Consider the following 27,074-nt stretch of genomic DNA (forward strand, 5'->3'; position numbering starts at 1 on the left):
ATTTGTATAAAATCAGATAATCAAGCCGAATATGACAGTTGAGCGACCGTGCTAGAACCACGGAACTCGGGAATGCCTAACACCTTCTCCCGGGTTAACAGAATTCCTTATCCGGATTTCTGGTACGCAGACTGTAATATAGAGTCATTCTTTTCCTCGATTCGGGATTAAATTGGTGACTTGGGACACCCTAAATCTCCCAAGTGGCGACTCTGAAATAAATAAATAAATCTCGTTTCGATTGTCCTTTAATTGGAAAAAACTCCCTTGTACCCTCGCGGGTACGGAAAAAGGAGGTGTGACACGCCCCAATTCCTTGTTGGATCAATTTCGGAGACTTAGGCTCTCTTTCTCAAGAAGAGCCCTAGTCAACTAAATATAAACTAGTGTTTGCAACCACTAATTCAGCAATTAACCATGAAATTGGCCCAAATATCAAACACTCATAGTCAATCTAGCACTAAAATACAAGACTCATCAATTACCCACACTAGGGTTGAGCCACAACCCTAGCTTATGAGTCTAGCTACTCATAATTAAAGAAGAAAGACAAGAAATAGATGAAGAAAAACTCATATTAATTAATCACTAAGGTAAATAACAAAATTCAGTGATGAAAGTAGATAAAATTGCCCAAAATGGCTAAGAAAGTCAAACCCACGAGCGCAGCTACGTTACAAAACTATCTGATGCCCTAAAAATGAAAAAGAAGTTATTTATGCTAAGCTGAAAAATCTGGACAAAAATACCCCTGCGGGGTTAGTGCGGATCGCACAAAATGGAGTGCGGCTGCACTAGGGCTCTGATCTTTAAAATACAGCTCTCTGAACTCGGGCAATGCGGACCGCACAGAATGGATTGCGGCCGCGGAGGTTTCTAGTGCGGTCCGCACCGAATGGACTGCGGACCGCATTGGCTTGGAACTTCACATCTGGCATCTCTCTGATCCTTGGGTCTGCGGACCGCACTAAATCGAGTACGGCCGCATTAACTCCAGTGCAGACCGCACAAAACCTAGTGCAGTCGCATTGCCTCTTTGCCTGGAAATCAGCCTCTCTGAGTCTCCTATTCCGGACCGCACAGAATGGTGTGCGGCCGCACTGGGCCTATTTTGCCTGATCTTGTCTTGTCTTTGGCACTTGTGCAAGTTTCACTCCTTTTGAGCTGATCTTTGACATCTTGTCACTTTGTTGATCAAACCTGCAATCTAGCACAACTTGTGAGCCTTTTGGGACTATTTTGTACAAATTCCTAATCAAAACATAAGCAAGAAAGAGTATAAAAGGTATCAAAATCCCTAGTTATCAGAGTTGCGCAAAAAGGGGCAGGTTATAAGCCCTTGAACCCTGCAACATCAAATCTGCCCATCACGAGTACTTTTTTAGATAATATAGTTGTCGAGGAGCTAAGAGAAAGGGGAGAGGGGAGGAGGGGGCGAGAATTTAATGACATGAAACTAAACAAGAAGATGATTCAAGTGATTCAGGAAGGCCAAAAAGAGCTATTGTCAAGTCAACTCATTTCAGAGATGAAAATTTCGTCAACACATGCTCATGTTTCTTAGCAGGAACAATGGAAGAACCTTCAGTCATTAGGGAAGAAAGAGAAGCTAGAAAAATAGTGCTGAGATCTTCACCAAGGCACGTCCTAAAGAATCGGTTGATTTCTTCCGCGACAAACGTGGGATAGCTTCCAAAAATCACTTTAAGGGGGAGTGTGAGAAAAATAAAGTAAAGTTGATTTTTTGGAAAACCATAGAGTTCTCTAGAATGTCCTAGTGTAGCACTCTTGATATTTATCTAGTGGACACATCTAGATACTCTAGAATGTTGTGGGAAGATAAGGTTATCTAATAGACATATCTAGACATTCTAGAGTGTTGTTAATAGATAAGGTTATCTAGAATCTTCTTTGTACATTATCTATAATCATATCTAGAATCATCTATAGACAAGTATAGGGGGTGTCTTGTTCATTTGTAACAAAGCCAAATTCAAGAAAGACTTCTTCAATAACAAAGTTCTCCTTTCAAAAATCTCTTTTCTCTTTTCAAGCTTCCTCTTCTTTAGTTGAATCCTCCAATATTAGTTAACGATCTTGGTGTTTGACCAAAAAGTGTTGAGCTTTTTGCTAAACTAATTAAATAAGAAGACTTTAGGTAAATCTTAGCCAACGATAATTTATTCTAGATCTAAGATAGAAGATGAGAGTAAGCAAGCATAGCACACATAAGATTTAACAGTAATATTTATTAAATCACATTATATAATAAGAAGATGACGGTTTCCATAATGTTTAACGATCAATGAGGAATACATGTATGGAAAAGGTCACCGATCTTTAATAAGGTAGAACCCTATGCATTGGGTGTGATGAGACTAATGATCTATGTTGAAGATTTGAGATTCCTTTCTTCTTTCTCCTTCATGGAGAGAGAGATGACGATCCCTCCTCTTTTTGGGGAATCTCTGTGTTTTGATTTGTTCCACCCCTTTCTTCTTCTTCTCCCTTTATTTATATACTAGATCTTCTCCCTTACTCAACGGTCTTTACCCATAGTATTTAAGTCATTCGACTATATTATGGGCCGACCCTTTGAAATGCCACGATATCTAATTCGCCTCAGATATCCTAAATACACGACCTCGGTCGTGGCCGAGGTGCGTGTCGTTATAGTGGTATGGATACAATAGTTCTAGGTAACCTTTCACTGTCCCTTCCTATATCGATTATTATCTAGTCAGATTTTGACCCATACAGTTAGTCCCTCCGTCTGTCGAGGTAGCCTCTTAGTGGGCTTAGCAGGCGGACTTTACTGATTCAAAAGTTAGGAGAAATCTGAATGTTTACACCTTGAGCAAGGCATTTAGGTTGAGGTGGTGGTGTGACGCTTCAATGATACCATTGAACCGTTACGTCTGTTCAGAGTTGAACCATTCTGTCGATTCGATACGTCATGAACAACAATTGTCATTAAGGCGCGCGTTTCCCAAGAATCGTACCGTTTCTTGTGCCCTATCACTTTTGATTGGCGACTCTTGGGTTTCACACTCAGGACATTTATGTTCCTATAAATAGGGAGAAAACACCATTCTATTGCCACACTTTTCGCCTTATCAAAAGAGTTTTTCAAGTCTTTACCTTCTTCAATACTTCAAATTTCTGAGTTCATTCTTCTGCCAGTTAGAAATTGACGCCACCATCGTCTTTCTCTCCCTTTTTCTTACTCATTTACTCCGATTAATCGAGACAAATGGCTGGTACTTCTTCCCACACTAACAAACCCATCGAAAATCTGGTGTCGAAAATTGACGTACCCGTTCTCGGAGAAGGAGCAAAGGCGGCAGAAGATGAGGGGATTCCAACAGTGGCTGAAATACTGCCCTGCTCGAAGAAACTGTGGAATGATTTTACTAGCACCTTCGGAGAAGAGCCAGAGCCTGCGCCATCTACCATGGATGAAACGGCGATTGCGGTGCTAAAGACAAAGTGGGGAATATCGAATCATATTAAAGTGATACCGGTGACGGGAACAGACATTGTGTATCTGCACTGCCCAGGGTACTGCACATTCTACGCATACCCTTTTTGTTGTCGGGTATACGCTTCTGCTCTCCTCCCTAGTGGTAGAATTCTACCGCTACTATGAGGTGTGCCCAGTTCAGCTTTCACCATACGTGTATAAACTCGTTCTCATGCTGCTCAAGTTTGCAGAGCTCGCCGGTCAAGAGGTTAGTTTGGGCATATGCTTAACATTTTTTTGCCCCAACTTATTCGAGGCTCGATGATCCATATGTGTCACCAAGGAACAAAGAGTTTAGTGGTGAAGATGCACGACAAGGCTAATCATCGTTTCTGGGAGAGTTATTTCTTCGTGCGGACCGAGCACCTTGTAACGAACCCAGAAGGGCTTCCAGAGATATGGAACTTCGCTCGTAAGTTCTCTTTTGTTTGATTTATGACTTCCCTCGAGGCGGTGGCCGACCGTTCCTCTTTAGGTGGCATTGCTAAATCATTTTCTGCATTCGCAGCTGAGAGATTGCCTCCTCCGCCCATTGATGATATCCCGAATGGGTTACTGCTATTCTTCCCCATACGGCAGGGGTCTGTGAGAGGGCGTCCTTCTATGAGAGATACAGGCGTAAGCCTCTCACCAATAAGTCGGCCCATTGCAATTTCTTTGTTCTTTGTCTTTCCATTTGATCTTATTGCTTACATGATCATTTTGCTCCTTTAACAAGGAGAGTGCAAAAGGCGAGGGCTCCTCCACTAGCATTTCGTCAACCAACGCCTTTTGCCCGTCCTGCATCGAGGTCCGCTGCATGGCCTACATCAAGAGCTGCTCAATCCACTCCTACGATCGGGGTCGTGTTCATGGTAATTATTCCTCACACTGAGACTCCGGCTCATGCTGCTCGCTCAACAGGTGAATCTTCCCGTGCTGATGATGGAGAGGGTCCGTGGAAGAGGCGGCGAGTGGAGTTTAAAATGGCTCCTTCAGCCGCAGTGCCTTCCGGAGCGACCTTCCCTTGATAGTGTCTGAAATTAGCGGTGATGCTAACCCGACCGCAGAGGCAAAAAAGGTGGACGAGGCCAACTTGATGACAGAGGTTTCAACTATTATGATTGATCAACAGGCTACTGCAACAAGAAGTCGGGGTCCCAAGGCCGTTGTTGTAGCTTTGAACAGGCCTTCGTCTTGCGGACCAAATCGAGCTTTTTATTTGGCCGCAGAGAGAGGAAAGGGGTCGTGGCTGACAACTATGAGTCTGACTCCGACCTCGATCCTAATGATGTTAGGATGTTTGAGGAGGGTTTTACCCGTACTGTGGTGAGAGCGGGAGGTCCCTCTCGTATACTTGAGATTCCGTCGGAGCTTAACCTTCTGCGGGACACAGAGGGCTTGGTACAACAGTTCGACCTTTTATACTCTTCCGCAGAGTGTGAGGCTCTTCGCTACGTCAATGACGTTAAATTGATGCATGAAGTGGCCGCCATGGGCTTAAGGGCAAGTTTCTCCTCTTTGTTTCTCTTTTCTTTTTGAGTTATTTCTATTTTTGGCGGCCTTGGCCTTTACCGACCCTTTTTTTTGGCTTTCAGTCTTATATGCTGGAGATTGAAAGTGCTTGCAGGGTCGACACTCGGGCCAAGATTTTCTGATGATTTTGGAAAAGTATCAGCGCTACCGCAACAAGTGTCGTGAGATGTATGAGCGGCTCAAGGCGAGCGCCGGTAATCAATCTCTCGAGGAGGAGCTAGAGAAAAGGGATTAGGAGTTGATGTAGTCCATTCGCAGGAACAGTAAGCTCGAGGAGCTACTTCGTGTAAAGGACGAGGAACTCGAGTTGGGAAAGGGGGTCGCCGCAGAGTGCGAGCATCTTCAGGCGAAGGTGTTGTCGTTGTAGTCCGAGCTCGATCAAAATACCGTCAGGGTTGAGGCTTTGAGTGCGGAGTGGACGGGGAAATTAGTTGAGCTTGAGAGAAAAGTGTCCGAGTTGGAGAGCACTGAGAGTGCTCGGGCGTCGGCTTCAGCAAGGGCAGCGGCGTTGGAGGACACTATCCGCATCCTTCAATCCGAGCATGAATCTGAGAGGGCAATGACCACGCTAAGGGAGGCGAGGCTTGAAGAGTGCTTTGGCGAAATTGACCGAGAAGCTTCAAATTTAGGAGATCAGGTCACTGTACTTGAGGCCGAAAAGGTACAACTGTTGGCCCAAGTTGAATCTGCCTGTGATGATGTTCCTCACCACTTGCACGAGCTCTGGGTTCATGTAGAGGCCCAACGGGACATATATAAGAGTTTGTGGGAGGCAGGCAATATTTCTGAGGCTGCTTATGAAGGAGCCCAGACGAAGGCACGAGAGGCTCGTGTCAACTGCGGTTACGATCCTGCGACACCGAAGACCGGCGAGGATGCTGAGGTTGAGGGGGAATTTCCTTGAGATAATGATGGGGAGAATGGCGGTGATGACGCCAAGTGAAGAGTTGTTGCCTTAGTCTGTTTTTTTTGCTTTGCTTTGTTTTTTTTTGTACTGGGCCGGTTTTGGCCGTGTATAAGGTGCGATCGTTGTGCAAGTGTATAAATAAAAGGGTTGTTTCATCGTTGTACATCCTTTGTGTTTCTTTCCCTTCCCTTTGCTTTACATTTTTTGCTTTGGCGTAGACCTTCAGATTTTTGTATGGCAAATCCCTGATTTCTCGTTTAGAGAAACCGATTTTAAGCGGACCTAACTGGTTCTTGTCATGTGAGTTCGAATGGAGTTTCTTTGGATTTGCATATTTGGGCGAGACTGACTTTTGATTTGTCACCTTATGCGGAATCACCTTTGCTTCAAAAGAGGTTGAATTCGGAATCGTCGTTTAGGACGAAGTCAATTTTGACTTGAATCATTCGAGGGGGATTGAACTCAGTTGTTGATTTAGGAGAAGTCAACCTTTTCATATGTATTTGAGCGAGGTCAAATCTGGATTTGAAGCAAAATCAATTTCTAACTTATTTGTAGAAGTTCGGAAAACAAAAAACAAAAGGTTTTTGTTTGACGACGACCGATGGACACAAAGGCGTTAGTGTGAGTAAGACCGAAATGTTAATCTATATGCTTCGAGTGAGGTCGAATTCTTCTTTTGGCGATGACCCTTGGCCATAGGGGTGTTATTTCGAGTTAAGGTCGAAATATTAACCCGTTGTGATACGAGCAAGGTCAAATTATTCTTTTGGCGATGGCTCTTGGCCGTAGGGGAGTTATTTCAAGTTAAGGTCAAGATATTAACCCGTTGTGATTCAAGCGAGGTAGAATTCTTATTTTGGCGATGGCCCTTGGCCGTAGGGGTGTTATTTCGAGTTAAGGTCGAAATATTAACCCGTTGTGATTCGAGCGAGGTCGAATTCTTCTTTTGGCAATGGCACTTGGCCATAGGGGTGTTATTTAGAGTTAAGGTCGAAATATTAACCCCTTTGTGATTCGAGCAAGGTCAAATTCTTCTTTTGGCGATGGCCCTTGGCCGTAGGGGTGTTATTTCGAGTTAAGATCGAAATATTAACCCGTTGTGATTTGAGCAAGGTCGAATTATTCTTTTGGCGATGGCCCTTGGCCGTAGGGGTGTTATTTCGAGTTAAGGTCAAAATATTACCCCGTTGTGATTTGAGCAAGGTCAAATTCTTCTTTTGGCGATGGCCCTTGGCCGTAGTGGTGTTATTTCGAGTTAAGGTCGAAATATTAACCCGTTGTGATTCGATCAAGGTCGAATTCTTCTTTTGGCGATGGGCCTTGGCCGTAGGGGTGTTATTTCGAGTTAAGGTCGAAATATTAACCCGTTGTGATTCGAGCGAGGTCGAATTCTTTTTTTGGTGATGGCCCTTGGCCGTAAGGGTGTTATTTCGAGTTAAGGTCGAAATATTAACCCGTTTTGATTCGAGCAAGGTCGAATTCTTCTTTTGGCAATGGCCCTTGGCTGTCGGGGTGTTATTTCGATTTAAGGTCAAAATATTAACCCGTTGTGATTCGAGCGAGGTCGAATTATTTTTTTGGCGATGGCCCTTGGCCGTAGGGATGTTATTTCGAGTTAAGGTAGAAATATTAACCCGTCGTGATTCGAGCGAGGTCGAATTCTTCTTTTGGCGATGACCCTTAGCCATAGGGGTGTTATTTCGAGTTAAGGTCGAAATATTAACCCGTTATTTCGTTGTCAGATTTTGGAGAATTACAGACCACTATATTGTCTGTGTATACATCGGAGTGAATCCTGGCATACTCAATTTTGTTTATTTTCTAGAGAATTTTGGGCATTTCTTGGGGGAGTCCCAGTTTTGCTTGACTTCTGCATTTCCTGGGTGATTCCCAGTTTGCTTAATTTTGCTTGCATTGGAGAATACGATGCGTTTCCTAGGTAAGTCCCAATTTATTTTACTTTTTCTTGCATTGGAGAATACGATGCGTTTCTTGGGTAAGTCCCAGTTTGTTTAATTTTGCTTTCATTGGGGAGTACTGTTCATTGGGGTGAGTCCCGATTTGTTTAATTTTGCTTTCATTGGAGAGTACTATTCGTCAGGATGAGTCTCAGTTTGTTTAGTCCCTTCTTAGGAGGAATGGGCGATGAATTTTATCGCTTGTGCTTCTGGACGCCTTGGGATTTGATTAATTTCGAACGTAGTTCTGGCGTGATTCGTAATATCTAGTCGGCTGAACCGGCATAGGATTGCCATGGCGAGCAACCGTGCACGTTTTTTGTGTTTACGTTATACTTATTGGAGAGACTATTCCATGGACTCACCGCCCAGTCCCAGGTCATGGAAATTTTCTCAATCATACCGGCTCGTTCTGGGCCGTTTGTCCGTTATTTGTAATATGACATGGCGTGGAGGGTCTCGCTCGACCGTCGCCTGCAAGGTGGTATGGTACGAAATGTTATCCTGATGTGTCCGGTGGTGTTTGTTCCTTGTTCGCGCGCCTGTAAGAGTGCCCGTGTTCCTATCCCGATCCAAAAAAGGAAAATGATAAGTTAAGCTCAAACGAAATTGCCTATTACCTTGACCTGATGAGTCAGCGAAAAAGGCAAAGTGTTGTAGGATGAATCGCTTTATCTCGTACTCGAATGGCGGTTTCAGATTCTGTAGCCTCGCGTTTGGGTTCGCCGTTAACCGTATCTAGGCCTCTTATGGGCTGAACATACTTTGCCCGTTGGAATCTTGAGCTCGGGCCCCCGTCCGATCCTGTCCGATGCATACAAAAATAGGTAAACATTAGTTATACTCCGTACATAAATTACCTATTGTGCGCACGGATACAAAAATAAGGCAGGATGTGCCGGTTGTTTCAAAGAATCACACAGTAGGCTATCGTCCTTTTCTAAGAGGTAGAAGTATAGATCGATATGTAATGTTAGTATGGGGAATAGGATTGCGGACGTGCTAAGTACGTAGTGGCCTTAATCCCGCCTTGGGTACTCGTACGACGTATCAAACCTATCTCTACATCGAGACACGAATTTTGGATAGATATCAGACATAATTTCGATTTCATGCAAAGATCTGACCCTGATTGGTTTGGTTATTTCAAAAGCTTGTCCACTAATTTTTTCAAGTTGGTGTTTATACTGAGACAGGGAAGTAATGACACCCGGGAGATAACACTTCGTCTTGCTTTAGATCAGAGGAAACTGAAAATTTGGCTAAGAAATATCCATAGATGGCGCCAAATTGTTTGACCAAAAAGTGTTGAGCTTATTGCTAAACTAATTATATAAGAAGACTTTAGGTAAATCTTAGCCAACGATAATTTATTCTAGATCTAAGATAGAAGATGAGAGTAAGAAAGCATAGCACGCATATGATTTAACTGTAATATTTATTAAATCACATTATATAAGAAGAAGATGATGGTTTCCATAATGTTTAACGATCAATGAGGAATACATGGATGAAAAAGGTCATCGATCTTTAATAAGGTAGAACTCTATGCATTGGGTGTGATGAGACTAACGATCTATGTTGAAGATCTGAGCTTCCTTGCTTCTTTCTCCTTCGTGGAGAGAGAGATGACGATCCCTCCTCTTTTTGAGGAATCTCTGTGTTTTGATTTGTTCCACCCCCTTTCTTCTTCTTCTCCCATAGTTTATATATTAGATTTTCTCCCTTACTCAAAGGTCTTTACCCATAGTATTTAAGTCATTTGACTATATTATGGGCCGACCCCTTGAAATGCCACGATATTCAGTTCGCCTCAGATATCCTAAATACACGATCTCGGCCATGACTGAGTTATGTGTCGTTATAGTGGTGTGGATACGACAGTTCCAGGTAACCTTTCACCGTCCCTTCCCATGCCGATTCTTTTCTGGTCAGATTTTGACCCATACACTTGAGCTAGCAGAGAGTCTAAAAAATACTCTTTTTCTGCTATTCTTTGTGGTACCCTCGTCTGTTCTGAATATTGATCAAGAGAAATGGAAGTATATGCGATAAATAAATTCCATAAAATTGAACTGTTAGCAATATAATTCGAGCAGAGGTTGGACACAAATGGACAAGACCACGAGTTATTGAGTCACATGCCATTGCCCATTTATGCCTCGGGGAAACAGGTCTTGGTTTACACATATATAATTTTATAATTGGGTGTGCACAGGTGTTAATAATAAATGCAAAAATTATAAGCTTCTATTTTTTTCGAAAATGAAAAGAAAAGTACAAAACAATACAAAATAAAAGAGTAAAATAATACTCCCTCCGTTTCATTGACTCGACATGGAGTTTAAGAAAAAAGAAGAAGACTTTTGAAATTTGTGGTCTTAAAAGCTTAAGGGGTAAAAAGTTTGCGGGGCCATGATATTTGTTTGGCTATAAAAGCTTCTCATTAAGGGTAAATAGGTAAAATGAAAGAGTTTAAAGTTGAATTATTTCCAAATTTACGAATATGTCATTTATTTTGAAACAGACTAAAAAGGAAAGTAACTCATTTAATATGAAACAGTGGGAGTACTTAGTATCGAGGGGGAAAATAAGGAAGATCGTAAACTACAAAAGTGCGGACGTTGGGATTCTCTGTTGAGGGCAGAGAGAATTCTATGGTCGCCATGAATGAATTATTATATATGTTATTCTTTACTTGGTAAGGTATGTGCATGTACAATAAGATGCCACTTACTATGCTCCTTTACCTAACTAAAACAGAACGAGATAACACAATTAACTAAATTAACATAACACATGCTTCTGTAAATCAATACGTTTATGCGTGTAATTTACTTTTTAATTTCTCCCCATGTAATTTACTTAAAAATCAACTAGAAATAACTATCTATAACAAGCACAAATTAGTACATAATTTTAAAATTAATAAATTAAAGATATATAATAAATATTTAAAAATCATTTAATAGCGTATAGCTAAGAGTAGAATATATAGATTGCAACTTTATTTTAATATAATATCAATTGTCACATCATTCTTGACTGCTAGCTATTTTTGCACATATTTTGAATCTATAACAGCTCAATCAAGGGTTGTGAGATTTCGAGAGCGAAGCCTTATGTGACGAAATTAACCGAGCTCCAAATCGTATTACGAGACATCATATGTTTTAAAATGATCACATAGACAAAGTTAACTTTATTCCGATAATGATAGTATTAAAATATTCACGATAAATCCATGGAGCGAGACAAGAACAAGCAGAGAGATGGCATGAAGTTGCCTTCCACCAAACACCAACCTGTAGCTTTATCCTCCCTCCATATTTCCATGTCCCTACCCTTTAATATATTTCTCTTCCTTTTTCACACCCCCTTTCTTTTTCTTCTGCCACCATTCATTCTCTCAACTTCACAAAATGTGACCCAGTCATGACAAACACATTGACGATTCCTTAAACCAAACCATAAAAAATGGCTACTGTTTTTCGTCCCCTTTTCTCAACTTTCCTCTCTGTTATCTTCCTGTTACTTCACCTTGGCTGCTTCATCTTCTCCTCAGCTTCCCACAATCAGCCCTCAAAAAAACGAAAACTCCCTTCTGATCACCGTTCCAAAAACAAAGCAACTAAGGTTATTTCCTCTTCTTGGTCTTACATTAAACGTATTTTCTCATCTAAACCAGACCCCATACAAAAAATTACTACTAGCCCAACTCACCATAACCCTTCAATCCAATCTCCATGTTCTTCCACAAGGTCCCTTCACAAACCCATCTTTCCTATTTCATCCGATGATCCGATTACCCGCTCCGTTTATCCAGTACCCGAATCCGATATTTGCGCCGACCAGCTTTTCTTCCCTTTACGTAACGACATCTATCCTTGTACCCTATGTGGGGAAGTATTCCAGAGCCCGATTCATCTCGAACAACACCAGTCCATAAAACATGCAGTTTCAGAGCTCATTGACGGTGATTCAGGTAAGAACATAGTTCGGATCATTTTCAAAACGGGGTGGCCCGAGAAGAAAAATAACCCGATCATCCATCAGATCCTAAAGATTCACAATAGCAAGAGGATTTTAACCCGGTTTGAGGACTACAGAGAGCACGTGAAGTTTAAAGCCAGTCGAAACGTCGTCGTTAAGAGGGACGAGAGGTGTATAGCTGATGGAAATGAACTGTTGAGGTTCCATTGTACTACGTTCATGTGTGAGCTGGGGCAAAATGGTAATTCCAGCATCTGTAACCAGCAGTACTGTAGTGTGTGTGGGATTATAAAGAGCGGGTTCTCAAATAAGATGGACGGAATTTCCGTGCAACCTACGAGTTGGAGGGCGCACGCGGCGGTACCTGAGGAGATTGAGGAGGAATTCGGGTTCATGAACGTGAAGCGGGCGATGTTGGTTTGTCGGGTCATTGCGGGTCGGATCGGGTGTGACCCGGATTTGGCTGATAAAGAGGATCCAGGGTTTGATTCCTTGGTGGGTAGGGAAAATGGGGTCCACTCTAGATTGGATGAAGAAGATGAGTTATTGGTATTTAATTCGAGGGCTGTGCTTCCTTGTTTTGTGATTGTGTACACTGTATGATTAATGGTTGTGATAAATTATAATGTGATGTATGTTTCATGGGGAATTTGGTGTGAATCGTCAGTGTGACAAACTTTATAGATAGACATTAGAGTGAATACCAGTGTAAGTGCATCTCAATGGTTATGCACTTTTTTCCCTTTAGCGAATCCATAATTTAGGTATCATATTAAAATTTTGCTTTAAATAGTCTTTTATGTTCATATCTTTAAACATTTTTGCAATCAGTGAATATTATATTGAAACATATTTCAGTAAACTTAACAATTTCTCAACTTTAGAATTTTTTAACAGACGAACAATCGTCTTAATTTTTCGATATCACTATTAGATCTTCAATAGGATGAATATTCTTTTAGTATAGATGTTCTTGCGGCTCAAATCAACTAGTAGCTACGATCATCGACGCAATACTTCTCCAGATGAGTTAGGAGCTTGGGCACCTCTAGTTAAACCATTATATTACTCCTTTTTTCATTAATTTAAAGGAAAAAATTAAGTTTGAAATAATAATTGTTTTACTTTTGATTTTCAACCTAGTTAACCAAGTTTGTAGTGGTTAGGACTTAGGACTCCTAAAATATAAATCCCTATACTATAGTCCAGATTGTAGGCTCTTAGTTATTGTACGGTCCTCCTTAAGACTTGAGTATATGCCTGTCAGCCAAGTGATTATCTTTATATTATTGAGTGGGGAGGAATTGCGATTGTGAGCATATCTTAGAGTTTGACTTTCATATTTCGATATCAGAATTTATTTCGACAAGATTTTAACTGTGTGTTGACGTTGTAGAATTTTCATTTTCTTTAACCAATAGTTGACATTAATGTAGAATTGGGCTTTGAAGGATTAGCGCAAGAGTAAAATGGTGATAGAAGTAGCATGCGGTCTTTATTTACTACGATAGTGTTCGAGTCAACTTACTTGCATATATTATAACTTTTTTATCGAATATCTATTATCTTCCACCACCGAACATATCCTAGTCTATTAGACGTGGTATCTTACTTTTGGATCACTTCTTCTTTAAGGTTTTGTGTTCGCTATTTTGTTAAACTTTAAATGCTGAAGTTAGATAGTACTGATGTAGCAATGGGATCACATGGTTTGTAGTAGGGGCCTAGTGGGAGATCGTGACTCATGTTTGCACGAGGACGTGCAACAGTATGCTGTAAAGCTACATCATTTTAGTCATTTAGGGAGGGAGAATTAGGTGTCAATAATCATTAGAAATCTGCAATCTTAATAACTTTGGATAAAGGATGTGATCTGTGATGATCTGTTAGAACCCTTCTTCAATTTCAACAAGGTCTAATATGCATGGGCAAGAGCTAGGGGCGGAAGAGATTTATCTGAACCAACTTCGCTAAAAAGTTACATAGAATACAATACGTGTATATGTTGAATTTTTTTTTGACTAGTTTTTTTGTATATTTACTTTTTTAATATATTTTGAATTTCCTTAATAAAAATTCTACCTTCACTATTACTAATATGCTTTCTACTTATGGAGATAATATCTAAATGTCAGATTAATATTCAACCTTAATTTTCTATCACTTAGTTTATGGTGCTCTCCAATACTCCAAAAAATAATTGTACTCAAAATTTTGTGTCGGTTTGGTTCTCGCCTTGCGACTTGCGCTACTTCCTTGTAATTATATTTAAGACAGAAGGAATGACGTTAGGGCTTCTCTACTAAAAGCTGTTTGCATTTGCCTTTGAAGGCTAAAATTTTGTATGAGTACTCGCTACTTATCTTTAGTAAGGAGTTCAGATTTCAAAAAAAAAAAAAAAGTAAAAATTATTCAACTTACTTATCTCACTCCAAATAATTATTCAATTTTGCACAAGAGTTATAATTTATTTTATAATTTTAAGTTTAAAACTCTGAAAGAGCAATATCCATTCTATCACCTCTTTAAAATTCATGGTACTAGACTATAATCCTTATGTCAAGGAAACATAATTTCTTGAATCCTTTGTGCTTCCTTCAATCTGGTAGTAATCTTGAATTGGTACTTCAATATGTGGAAATATAGCTCTTAGTAATTCTGATTTAAGACGACGTGGCTTTACATTAAATAAAACATAGAAGATGTAGGTGATGAGCCACTTTCGATTATTCTGTAGTTTTCACGACAAAAATTTAACAGCAGTGATAGCACTGTCGGTTTCGGTTGAAGTAGTTTATTAAGGGCAACAGACTCGTCCCTTCGTAGATGTATCGAACTAATAAATGTATAGCGTATAATTAATTTTTTACAAATATTCCTACATTTAAAGTTGAGTATTAAACACAAATCTAATAAAGTTTCTAATATTAGAACGGGGATTTGCATCTATACCGTTTTTTGGGTCGCGATTTAACTTGTACCCGCTTTGCAAAAATATTGCGTAACTTCAGCATACGAGGCTGAAGTAGCAAAAACAATTACGCAAAACTTCAGCATTCTAGTAGACGGGCCTGAAGTAGCAAGTGTGCTGAACCAAGTGTGCTGAAGTTTTTGTTTGTAATTGCTGAACTTAAGCATAGTAGCTGAAGTTTTTTCTATTTGCTGAAGTTTTTGTTTGTAATTGCCCAACTTAAGCATAGTAGCTGAAGTTTTGTTCTCTATTTGCTGAAATTTTTGTTTGTAATTGCACTAAATAAGCAGAAGTTTTTTTGTCCTGGATTCATTAGTTTTGTCATTAAGTTTTTTCAAAAACTTCAGCAGAAGATGCTGAAGTTATTTAGTTCATTTATAAAACCTTCAGCACTGAATAAGCTGAAATTTTTTTGTCCTAGATAAGCTTTTTTAAAAACTTCAGCATAAGATGCTGAAATTATTTAGTTCATTTGTAAAAATTTCAGCACTAAAAGCTGAAGTTTTTTTTTTGTCCTGGATTCATTAGTTTTTTCATAAAGCTTTTTCAAAAACTTCAGCAGAAGATGCTGAAGTTATTTAGTTCATTTGTAAAAACTTCAGCACTGTATAAGCTGAAGTTTTTGAAAAAGCTTTCTAACATACTAGATAAATAATCTGATTGCCAACAGTATCTAAATCATAAATTTTGGAAACAATAAACATGAAAAGAACTGAATTATCATTGTCTACTAACTTACGTACGTGAAAATATTTGCAAATTATTGTCTACTAACTTACGTAATTATTTATAATTTATTTTTAAATAATTTGATAAACATATTTATGGCAACCATCCCATGAACTGAAGTTTCATAGCAGCACCAACAGCAGCAGAATAAAGAAGAAGAAGAAGAAGAAGAAGAAGAAGAAGAAGAAGAAGAAGGAGGAGGAAGAGGAGGAGGAGGAGGAGGAGGAGGAGAAAGAGGCTGAAGTTGTTTAAAAATTGGATACAAATTAAAACTTTTTTTAAAAAATGGGTATAGATTAAATGGGGGGCGACCAAAGGCGCCCCGTGCAATTTCTACTATTAGAACGAAACAACTTAGCATTCATTTCAAGAATCCATAATCTTATAAGAAACAACCTAGTAAAAACCATAAAATGAACGTTAAATTATATATATAAAAAGAAGTCGAACATGTGAAAAAATCTGAACATCTAGGGTGTGTTTGGTACGAAGGAAAATGTTTTCCATGGAAAATATTTTCCTAGAAAATGTTTTCCACAGAAAATGAGTTATTTTTTTCTTGTTTGGTTGGTGCGTGAATTTTTTTTTTCGGAAAATATTTTCTATTGTTTGGTTAGAGAGTAGAAAATATTTTTTATGCTACTCTCCTCACCCCCTCCCCCAAGTCCCCATGTTTGCTTGCTCCATCCCCTCTCTCCCCTCCCCCTCCAAAATACCCAACTTTTTCATGATTCTATTTTCTTCAATAATTTAGTTATTCTTATAAAAATCCACACCGACTCAAAGGAACTAATGTGCTGCTTTACTTTTTTGCACAAAACAACGTTGAAATTTATGTTCCATAACTATAAAGAAAATACTCTTTTTTTGGTTGAAAAAGAAAGTACTCTTTCTACAACATGAAAATAAATAATTATTTTATTGAAATAAAAGAAAATACTTTTTCTACATCGTGAAAAGAAAATACACATTTTGTTGAAATAAAAAAAAATATTTTTTTACGTCATGAAAAGAAAATACTTTGTTTGTTGAAATAAAAGAAAATACTTTTTCTACGTCATGAAAAGAAAAAAAGCATTTTGTTGAAATGAAAGAAAATATTTTTTCTACATCATGAAAAGAAAGTACTCTTTTGTTAAAATAAAAAAAAAATACTTTTTTATATCATGAAAAGAAAATACGCATTTGTTGAAAAAAAATCTATCTATAACATGAAAAGAAAGTACTATTAATAATATTTTTATTTAGGGTGGGGGCGAGGGTGGGGATGGGGTGGGGGTAGATTGGTAGGGATGAGGAATAGGGTGAGGAATGTTGAAAAAAAGTTTTGGAAAATATTTTCCCTGCATTTGATAGAGAAAATATTTTCCTGCAATTAGAGAAAGAGCAGTTGATGAGGAAAATATTTTCAAAAACATTTAAGCCGACCAAACATTTGAAAATTGGATAACATTTTTAAAAAAATAATTTCCTTCATACCAAACACACCCCTAATCCAAAACCTTAAGGTAATAATTAGGGTAAATCCTGATCATTATAAGCTCAGTATGAAGCACTTACAATACCTACCCAACTAAAACTAATTACCCAACCTACCAATCTCACCATACCACTTCTTTTACCCATTTAGTTTTGCTTAGTTTGATTTGGCTTGGCTTGACTTAAATTGGTTTGGCTTAACTTGTATTGGCTTAGTTTAACTTCATTTGGCTGGGTATTTAAAAAAAAATAGGTAGAAGAAAAAAGGGATGGGCAGAGGCGGGTAATTAGTTTTTGTTGCATGGATATTTGCTTAAATGGTTGGCTTGGAGCAATATTGGGCCGACGAGCAGAGTTAAAAGAGAAGACTAGGACAAAATTGCCAAAATATCATTGGATTGATGGGATTTTTTTATTCTTAATAAATTTTTGTTAGGTTGAGCCTTTGAATGGAGTGACCCCAGGTAGGAAGTCATTTCTCCTTTCATGAGATCTATACGACACGAATTTAAATTAATGAAGTTGCTGAATATGACACGAACAAATTAGTCGGGCTACTGAATATGAAATGCCAAGTGGGTATACAAAACTAAAGTTAAAAGATAATTGTGAAATTGCGCTTATCAAAATTTGGCTAGATACCATTGGAAAGAAACTTAAGATCATTATAAATTTCCTTGGGAACCATTACACAGTCCAGGGGAAACTAATAGAACCAAAAACGCAAAAAAATAAAAATAAAAAATAAAAAAATAAAAAAATAAAAAATAAAAATAAAAAAAATTAAAGAGCTTTTTACTTATTTATACTAATTTTGAAACTTATGTACCTTTGCCATTTAGGTTTTCACTTAATTTTAAATTCATATACAATTACCAATTTTATACAAAATAATGTATTAGACTCTAATCTTTCACACTTTCTCTCCATCTTCCACCCCAAAACTAAAATTATAAATTAATAAAAGAATGTTTAGCAGTGGCGAATCCAAAATTTTATGTTTGTGAGTGCTTAACTTTTTTTTTTTGACGTAAAGTTACTATTAATCCCATCATATAAGTGTGCAACTATTTAAATACAATAAAAAAATTAATTAGAAATCATGATATTAATATTATTGGCGCCGTGAAACTGTGATGGATAACACGATTAGTGAGAAAAAGATCAATGGATTTTGTGGTTCCGGAAGGATTCTTTGTTTTTCTAAAGCAAATTTTCTTTTTCTTTCTTTGCTATAATTAATTAGATAAAGTAAGAAAAGAAAAGCAAAAAAATAAATAAAACAAAGTAGTATTGGCTCAAAAAAGTCACTAGCGAAAACTGAAAAGAACAAAAAGAGGACCTCATAACTGGGGCAAAAGAAAATGCCTGATAATATAAGAAAAAATTGAGGGAAAAATGCTTGCAAGGAGGGAGATTCGATCCCTCACCCTTTGGTTTTTATAGCGCTTCAACACCCATCATAAAACAAAGCAGCCATCAGGCTCTTTGTTACTTGGGTGCTTGCTATTCTTATATCCTTTTTCTTAGATTCTCTATATAACTATACATATTCCGAATCGAGGTTAATGGGTGCTCGAGCACCCAATTTTTGTACGTAAATCCGCCCCTGATGTTTGGCCTGTTTCTCCTCAATTTTAGTCATACTTTTACGAGAACAACATTAAGCAATTCTATTATGTTTTCTCTTTCTTTTTACTTTTTTTTTTATGTTAAACAATGAATGAATTATCACGTTTGAACGAGGGAAGATCGTTACTTTCTTTTAGCTTTTTGGAATCAATAAACAAAGTAACATTAATCAGATGTGAGTAGATTGAATTGGAAACTATGTTAATCCATTAGAAAGCTTAGAAGCTTTGAATTCGAAAATTGAAATTTGCGAAATTGTTTTGTTTGGATTGGGTGTTGCTGCAAATGATTGAGAATATCCGTTGGAGTTTATATCTCATTTTTGAGACAATTTGGTGAAGATTCGAGGTGATTTTGGTTGAAATTTCAGATTAAAACTCGAAAAAGAAGACATAAACAAATTGTATATATTTTGTATGTCGAATGGAGAAACGGTATACAAAATATCTACAACTTACATAATTGTATATTCGTTATATATAAATTGTAGTTTTTGACCGTATTCTGTACACAAAATATGTATTTAAGTTGTAGATAAATTATATCTTTTGACCTTATTTGTATATATTTTGTAAAAAAGCTTTGATTACTTTATGTAAATATGAATACTTAAACAAAACCGGGTAAATAAGTTTAAAATCTCGTATATATACGAAAAAGTCCCAAAATTAAATGATTTCGTGTAATCCAGATCAGAAGCCTGCTAGAAGCTTTGGTCCCAAAACTAACAATGGACCAGTCCGTATAATCCAGCCCACTGAATCACCCATCTTTTGAACATGTGCAAAACCCGCCATCTTCTCCTCCCGGTTTGAAGTTTGAACTTTCAACCCTCCCCACTGATACGTGTTTCCCCAGTGGAATTCTCCAGTAGAGAGTATTAATTGTTGTTGAAGCAAAATAGAGCTCAAAGGCACAACAAAACATTACTTTATTACACACAATTTTGACTAAATGGTGAAGCATTTGCCTCGATTTCAGTTCCCTATAAGCCTAAATTCAACTGCCTCTTCTTCTCCTGGAATCCCGCTTACTTCATCGCACCTTCATCCTCCATTTGCCCTTATTAAAATATCTTTATTTTTTCCACTGGCCATGTTTTCTCTTACAGTTTATATGGTTTTCTCAGATTCACGCTTTCCATTTGCTTTGCGTACTCTTCAAAAAGCTCACTATTTGTGTTCTCACGTCTTTTTCGTGACCTCTTTTGCTGTACCTAGGTGCTTGCACTATTGTACGGAAACCCAAGGAACGATTTTGGGATTGCTTAATTTATTGTCAAACAGGGTATTTTTAGCTGTTGCTCCTATATGTAGTAGCTGAGATTGGGAAAATCTTTTCTGGGCATTGAAAGATTTTGAGTTCTTGATTGGAATCTGGAAGTTTCTGAAGATTTATTGGTATGCTTTTTCAGTGTTTTATATTCTCATGTTTTATTTACTAAAAGGAAATTAAAAAAAACCTTTAGCTTAATCTCGTTTCAGTGGTTTACGTTTAAATCTAAAGATGATTTGAGGCATAAATATTAGAGCTTGTCAGGTAACTTCGCAACGATCGCATCTGATATTATCTAAATCACCCCTAGTTTTACATTAAAGGATAAATTATTTGTTTCGGACCGAAATTGACCTGAATAGATGGACACAAAGAATTTGTATAGCCAGTGCCATCTAATTTGGGATTGAGGTTAGTTGATTTATTGATCGAATGAGCAGTTTCCCATAGGCTGGCAGTTAACCAAATTCAGATTATGATGCTAGAGTTACTTTCGTTGTAGCATAGACATCAATATTAGCATTCTATCTTATTCAAATATACGTTTTTATACAATTAGTTGCACTTATAACTTATAAGTATTTGGATTGGTGTAGCAGACTGGTGATAAATTTTAACTGTTGTCTATGCTCTCCAGAGCTCTTTCTGTTCATGTTAGACATTTATGTATCAAAGTTGAAATTGTTTCCTTGTCTTCTTTCTTAGGTTAATTCAATGTCCTCTGCGGTTAAGTTGGAATCAATTATCTGTGATGACGGTGAGGAGCCAGGTCATATATCTGTAAATGGACAGGTAGCATTTGCCAAAAGACTAAATGTGGTACACAAAATACTTGACGGATTCCGTAGGAAAGGGGTATGGTCGGCTGGCAAGATATCAATTGCTGCAGAACGAAGAGCAGCTAGTGACAGGTGTTCTGCAGCTCAACTATCTTACCAGAATTCTCCCCGTTTTTCTTTTTTTCTTCATCTTTCTTAGGGAAGGGGGAGGGGTTGTACCTATAAATCATACTTTAACCTTAGGAGCTCTCTTTTTTGAAGTTTTATCTTTTCCATCTCTTTTTATTTTATTTATGTCTAGCTTTTTTTCCTGGAAACTTATCACAGTGCGTTCAAGCTGAATGACTAGCATGCCTCGTACATTCTTCAATTTGACTTTCCCACTGTCTTATTTTGCTTTTATGGATGTTACTGTTCATTTCTTGAATAAGAGATGCAGTTTTGTCCTTGCCTTAAAAATAGGTCACTTTGAGTTAGTTAAAAATCAATTACTGGGTAATTCTTTGATAGCTATTTGCTAGCTACTATCGTTCAACTTAGCATCATACTGTTTAGGTACCGTTTAAATACACGGGAGTATTGTGGATGCATAAGCTTTGGCATATTTTTCAGAACTGCTTCAGTTAGATCCATAGCTTTTTGCCGTTTTCCTGGACACAGGGTGAGGGCCTGATATTTTCTGAGAAGTTATAACCAAACGATTTTTGCAATTAACCTATTCTCACATCTCACAGGTTTTCCAAAAGCAATCAAGCTGTGGATAGCGAAGAAAAAAGGGAACATGGATCTGGAAGAAAATCTGGCCCTCTTTTGTCTGGAACTGCATATTGCCTTTCTTCTTGTTGCATGATCCTGCTGAATAAAATTGTCCTTTCAAGTTATTCTTTCAATGCTGGTATCTCGTTGATGTTCTACCAGGTATTCTCTACTTACAGTTGACCATCTTTCCATCCTTTGGAATAACAAGATGAGGCACATTAATGCTTAAGGTTAGCTATTATGCATGTTATATCATTGCCATTTTGAGCTCCAATTGGAAACTTTTTGTTCAATCATTTGCATGTCCAACATCCTTTTTCAACCTTGTTTTTGCGACACTTCTTCCCTAGTACCAGGAACTTGCAGTTTACAGATGTTATCTCATGAAACTAATTCTACTCCTACTTCTCTCAGAACCTTATCAGTACTCTTATAGTTTGTATACTGGGTTGCTCTGGAGCAGTTACTGTGGAGAAGCTTAATTGGAAGCTCATTAAAGTTTGGATCCCCGTGAATTTGATCTTCATTGGCATGCTTGTTTCAGGCATGTATAGGTAATATCTGATATGTCTATACTCACCATAGACTTAGGAATGATTAGCTCTACATCATTATGCCAATGACATTACTTGTGCACCTTTTCAGTTTGAAATACATAAATATTGCAATGGTGACAATTCTGAAGAATGTGACAAATATTTTAACAGCAACTGGAGAGTTATATATTTTTGGGAAGCGACAGAATCAGAAAGTGTGGACTGCCATGTTTCTTATGGTATGTTAGTGTTGTTCAGGCATGCAATGTAAATTTAGTTGTCAGAGATCACATCATCCTCAAGGACAATCGTCTTTGTAATTCTTATGCTGTATATCCAGTCATCACAGTCCATATCAGATCGCGGGATAACATTATACAGTAGTCCTACTAAGCATCTGTTCCCTGATTTTAATTAGATGACTGTTGCATATACCTCATATTTTTTCTGTGTTAAGATATGTACAGTAGTAACATATAATTTAGAGCCAACAAAATTTGCTTTCACTGTCCCAGTTCTCCTTAATTTTAGTTAAGGCCAAAATAGAACTCCATTTGGCTTCCCACTCACTGAATGATAATTAAATTTTATTGTATATGAACTACTTTACGCTTTCCCCTCCCCACCCCTGGTCCCGCTCTGGCATAGGGAAAAAGAACAATTTATTGGCAGTTTCTTCATTGATGCTGCTATCTTCTTGCTTTCAGATTATCTCTGCTATATCTGGAGGCATAACAGACCTCTCATTCGACGGGACGGGTTATGCTTGGCAATCAGTTAATTGCATTCTCACTGCAGGCTACTCAGTATGTACTTTCTGCTTTACTCTGTTCTTCATCCTTGATTGCTGGTACCAAGATCGTGCAAAGAAATTTGCTCTTGACTTCTTTCAATTATAAGAAAGCAACAAAAATTAGACTGACTAATATAACAAGTCAAACTTCAAAATATATGTTTCATTTCCCTAATCTATTTGTTTTCATTGGACATCAATTTTCAACAGCTCACACTGCGACATGTCATGGACAGAGCAAAGCAATTTACAAAATCTGGATCGCTTAACGAAGTTTCAATGGTATTACTGAACAATGGGATATCTATACCTTTTGCTATCGGCTTGATCTTCCTGTTTGATGAATGGAATTATGTAATTAATGCGTACGTGCTATATCTTTGTTACTATATCATTAGACATTTGTCTTTTTGTTAATGGAATAAATATTATACTTTTGAGCTGCTCAGTAGTCTCTTCTTTTTCTGTTTAGTCCTTCACTTAGGAGTACCAAATAAATATTGCAGTTTCAATTTTTTTTTTCATTTGCAGGGATGTAATTAAGATTCCAATGTTCTGGGTTGCTGCAACAGCCAGTGGATTGCTTGGGCTAGCCATTAGCTTCACATCTATGTGGTTTTTGAAACAAACTGGTCCAACCACTTACAGGTGAGTCATACTGGCTTGACATTTCTTGGGGAGTTGCATCATGAACTACTTAGCTTAGTTTACGTGATCTGCTAACTTGTTGACGATAAAGATATGGACCCTTATCACTTTGGCATGGAGTTGGTTCTCGATAGATATTTGACATGCATTCTGTTCCTATATTCTAGAACTATTTGCTGTATTATTATTTAAGTCTGCTATAAATCTTTTCCGGCAATAGTTAGACAAGGTTAACCCAGATTATACTGGGGAGAAGGAAAAATGAAAGAAAGCTACCTTAATGTGACCTTTTTTCTAGTTACAGTCTACTTGAAAGGAAGTATAAGATGCATTTTCAAATTGCTTCATGATTAGTTATTTAATCCTATACTCTTTCTCCGCTTCATAGTCTTGTAGGTTCCTTAAACAAGATTCCCATTTCAATTGCTGGCCTTTTGGTGTTCAAGGTTCCTCTCAGTGTTCCCAATTTATTCAGCATACTTTTCGGTAATGTGAACTATCCAGATTATATTCTTGACGATTTAATGTAATTCTCTTTAGTATTTACTTATTTTACCTTACCGAAATCTGCCATTGCTTTCAGGTCTACTTGCTGGAGTACTTTTTGCCAGGGCCAAGATGTCTTGACACCGTGCTACACTCGGGTCCGAGATAGGCGATCTACCGCTTGGAAACTCAAATAGCGTGCATATACAGATTGACTAACAATAAAAACTCTAAAACTCCAACAGAATCACACAAGGAGTTCCTTCCCCTATACAAGTCAGTGTAGGCAGTAGTAGGAGCCGAGAGCAAGATACCATATTTAGTTACTCCTATTTATTTGGTCTGTCAGATGCTCATTCCAGGGAAATGAAGCATCTATCAATTTTGGTTTTTGTGAGCAGTAGTTATTCAATTCAGTCATCTGAAAACCTTTTTCTTTTTCTGGAATAAGGTCAAACTACAAAAAATGCATATATAACTACATACACTGTAGAAAGGGATAAAAGAATTCCCTATGGATTTGGTGAAAATAATATGACAGTATCAGTTCGAGTTTGATTTTTGTTGAATGGTAGGTTATGTTGCTCAAATGCCCGAATGGCAGCAAAAATGTTCTAGAAAATAATGTATTTTCATAGTGTTTGGTTTTCAGATTACCAAAAGAAAAAAAAAATGACAACGTTTTTAGCGAAAGCCATTTTTTTCTCTCCACAATATTGACTATTTACTTTATATCACTACTCCAACTAATACATAAACGGGGCATTTGTATCTATACCCGCTTTTTGTGTCACGTTTTAACTTGTGTCCGCTTTGCAAAAAAATTTGCAAGCGTACCCGCTTTTTCGCATAACTTCAGTATACGGGGTTGAAGTAGCAAAGACAATCACGCAAAACTTCAGCATTCTATTAGCCGGGCCTGAAGTTCAGCTCTAGAGCTGAAGTTTTTGTTTTGTAACTGTCGAACTTTAGCTCTAGAGCTGAAGTTTTTGTTTGTAAGCTTCAGCTCTAGAGCTGAAGCTTTTATTTTGTAACTGGCGAACTTCAGCTCTAGAGCTGAAGTTTTTGTGTTGTAACTGGGAAACTTCAGCTCTAGAGCTGAAGTCTGAAGGAATCACTACTGTTTTTGGTGTTTCGCGGTTGATCAACTTTGATGTTGCAAGTACATTCACCTAAAAATACAGATAATCTCGGATTCCAGAAATATCCAGCAAACTTGAAAAGGTTGAAAGAAGTAAACAAAAAAAAAAAGGAAGAAAGATCGATGATAAGCTATAGCGTGTAAACCTCTGAAGAGAAATCTGATGGATAAGTTGCAGGTTATAAGCTGTGCAAAGAAAGTTCGAAAGAGAAAAAGCAAAAGATATTGTAATCGTTACCGAAAGGGTTTGACTTCCACAATATGCTTTAAACTAAAAACCAAAATTTTATATGAAAATCAGAGAAAAAAGAGAATAGGATTTGCTGAGAAAACTAGTAAAAGGAGACTGGTATTGAGAGACCAGGAAGAAAGTGTTCATTTATATAGTATCACTGCATGGGAAGAACGTCCTAATGTTCTTAGCTGAGATTCTCATGTATATGATTCGAGAGAGTTGCAAAGCAAGGAGGAGGAGAAAAGGGGCTGAAATTTTTTAAAAAGTAGGTACAAATTAAAAGTTTTTAAAAAAATGGGTATAGGTTAAATGAGGGCGACCAAATAGGGCGCCCCGTGCAATTTTTACTACATAAACACTATTGTTATTTTTTATATCCCTAAACTAGTTTCTGTGGTATCAAAATTCAAATATTGTAAGTAGTATATATCTAACCGGAGAATGGAATAAGAGTTATTTGACAAATTTGAATTCAGCAAAGGGATGAGTCAACAAAATCTAAACACTAAGGGTGTGTTTGGCACGAAGAAAAATATTTCTAATTTTTTCATATTTGTTTGGCTTAAATGTTTTGGAAAGTATTTTCCTCATGAACTTATTTTCCTTCAATTTTTCCATATTAAAAGAAGAGAAAACATTTTCCAAAACTCTTTTTCAACCTTTCACGCCCTATTCCCCATTCACATCAACCCACCCATGCCCCACCCCCACTACACCCACCCCACCCCTCGCCCAACCCCCACTCTAAATAGAAACATGGGAAAAAAGTTGGATTTATCCATCCGCTTTAGTAAATTGTCCACATTTATCCCTAGTTTTACTATCCATCCAAATATATCCCTACCGTTAAGAAAGTAGACAAAAATGTGCCCAACCCTAACAGTTGTCCATTATGGCATGAGACCCTCTCAATAAAAAATGTCACGTCATTAAATAGAAGTGGTGTTCTCTATGTGTGTCCCAAAAATAATTAGAAATGAAATAGAAAAAAGAGTAAGAAAAAATAAATAAAATTAGAAAAAGTAAAAGATCTATCTCCCCCCCCTCCTCTTTCTTCACCTCATCAGAATATTCCAGCCAAAAAAGTATCCTTCTTTTTCATCCAATTTTTATTTCTCAAGATCTCACTTTCCTCCTTCTTTCTCTTCTCTGTTCATAAAATATCTCTTCCACTATCTTTCTCAATATTCAAGTGGCTCTCAATCCTTAAAATTTCATTAAGAGCACTGTTCCAGATAGCAAAATTTCCTGGCAAGGTCTTTTATTTCAGGCCAAAGATTCCTTTTTTTAAAAAAAAGTACTATCTTCTTTGTTTGCGAAAAAGATTGTTCCGTCGAGATATTACTGGTGTAACAACTAAATTTCGCTCCTAAAAAATAATAATCAAGACAAGAAATATAGCGACAAATATTATATTCGATTTCAAGTGATGGGGTTATAATCACTAAAATATCTCTAGGGTCTTGTTACTTAAAGAGTTTGATTTGGAGATTGTGGACCGGAAGGGTAGTGAGAACCAAGTGGCAGACCACTTGTCCCACTTGGAGGAAGAGGGGAGGCCTCATGACGGCCTAGAGATCAATGATTCATTTCCCGACGAACAACTCCTTTCGGTGTCGATGAATGATATGTCATGGTTTGCCGATGTTGCTAATTTCCTTGTGACTGGTATAATCCCGTGTGAGCTCTCTTCTAACCAAAAGAAGAAGCTC

The 27,074-nt window shown here is 37.7% G+C and overlaps 2 protein-coding genes across 2 annotated transcripts; both read left to right on the forward strand.

Annotated features, from left to right (window-relative positions):
* Positions 1-11,115: 11,115 nt before the first annotated feature.
* LOC104223368 (uncharacterized) lies at positions 11,116-12,689 on the forward strand. Its single transcript, XM_009774796.2, has one exon. It carries the CDS (start codon positions 11,384-11,386, stop codon positions 12,500-12,502), a length of 1,119 nt encoding a protein of 372 aa, XP_009773098.1. The 5' UTR covers positions 11,116-11,383; the 3' UTR covers positions 12,503-12,689.
* Positions 12,690-19,508: 6,819 nt separating this feature from the next.
* LOC104223369 (GDP-mannose transporter GONST2) lies at positions 19,509-24,555 on the forward strand. Its single transcript, XM_009774797.2, has 10 exons — positions 19,509-20,110; positions 20,691-20,896; positions 21,499-21,682; positions 21,938-22,077; positions 22,169-22,298; positions 22,767-22,865; positions 23,063-23,217; positions 23,384-23,500; positions 23,889-23,986; positions 24,084-24,555. Exons 2-10 carry the CDS (start codon positions 20,700-20,702, stop codon positions 24,125-24,127), a joined length of 1,164 nt encoding a protein of 387 aa, XP_009773099.1. The 5' UTR covers positions 19,509-20,110; positions 20,691-20,699; the 3' UTR covers positions 24,128-24,555.
* The last annotated feature ends 2,519 nt before the right edge of the window (positions 24,556-27,074 follow it).

This window comes from Nicotiana sylvestris, chromosome 6 (genome assembly GCF_000393655.2).
Source record: "Nicotiana sylvestris chromosome 6, ASM39365v2, whole genome shotgun sequence".
Classification (NCBI taxonomy): Eukaryota; Viridiplantae; Streptophyta; class Magnoliopsida; order Solanales; family Solanaceae; genus Nicotiana; species Nicotiana sylvestris.

Excerpts from the sequence above, each read along its gene's own strand:
- LOC104223368 (XM_009774796.2), top strand. The coding sequence starts at position 11,384 with ATGGCTACTGTTTTTCGTCCCCTTTTCTCAACTTTCCTCTCTGTTATC.
- LOC104223369 (XM_009774797.2), top strand. The coding sequence starts at position 20,700 with ATGTCCTCTGCGGTTAAGTTGGAATCAATTATCTGTGATGACGGTGAG. Across the intron at positions 22,299-22,766 it reads GGACTGCCATGTTTCTTATG|ATTATCTCTGCTATATCTGG; the intron begins GTATGTTAGTGT and ends TCTTGCTTTCAG. Across the intron at positions 23,987-24,083 it reads TTTATTCAGCATACTTTTCG|GTCTACTTGCTGGAGTACTT; the intron begins GTAATGTGAACT and ends CATTGCTTTCAG.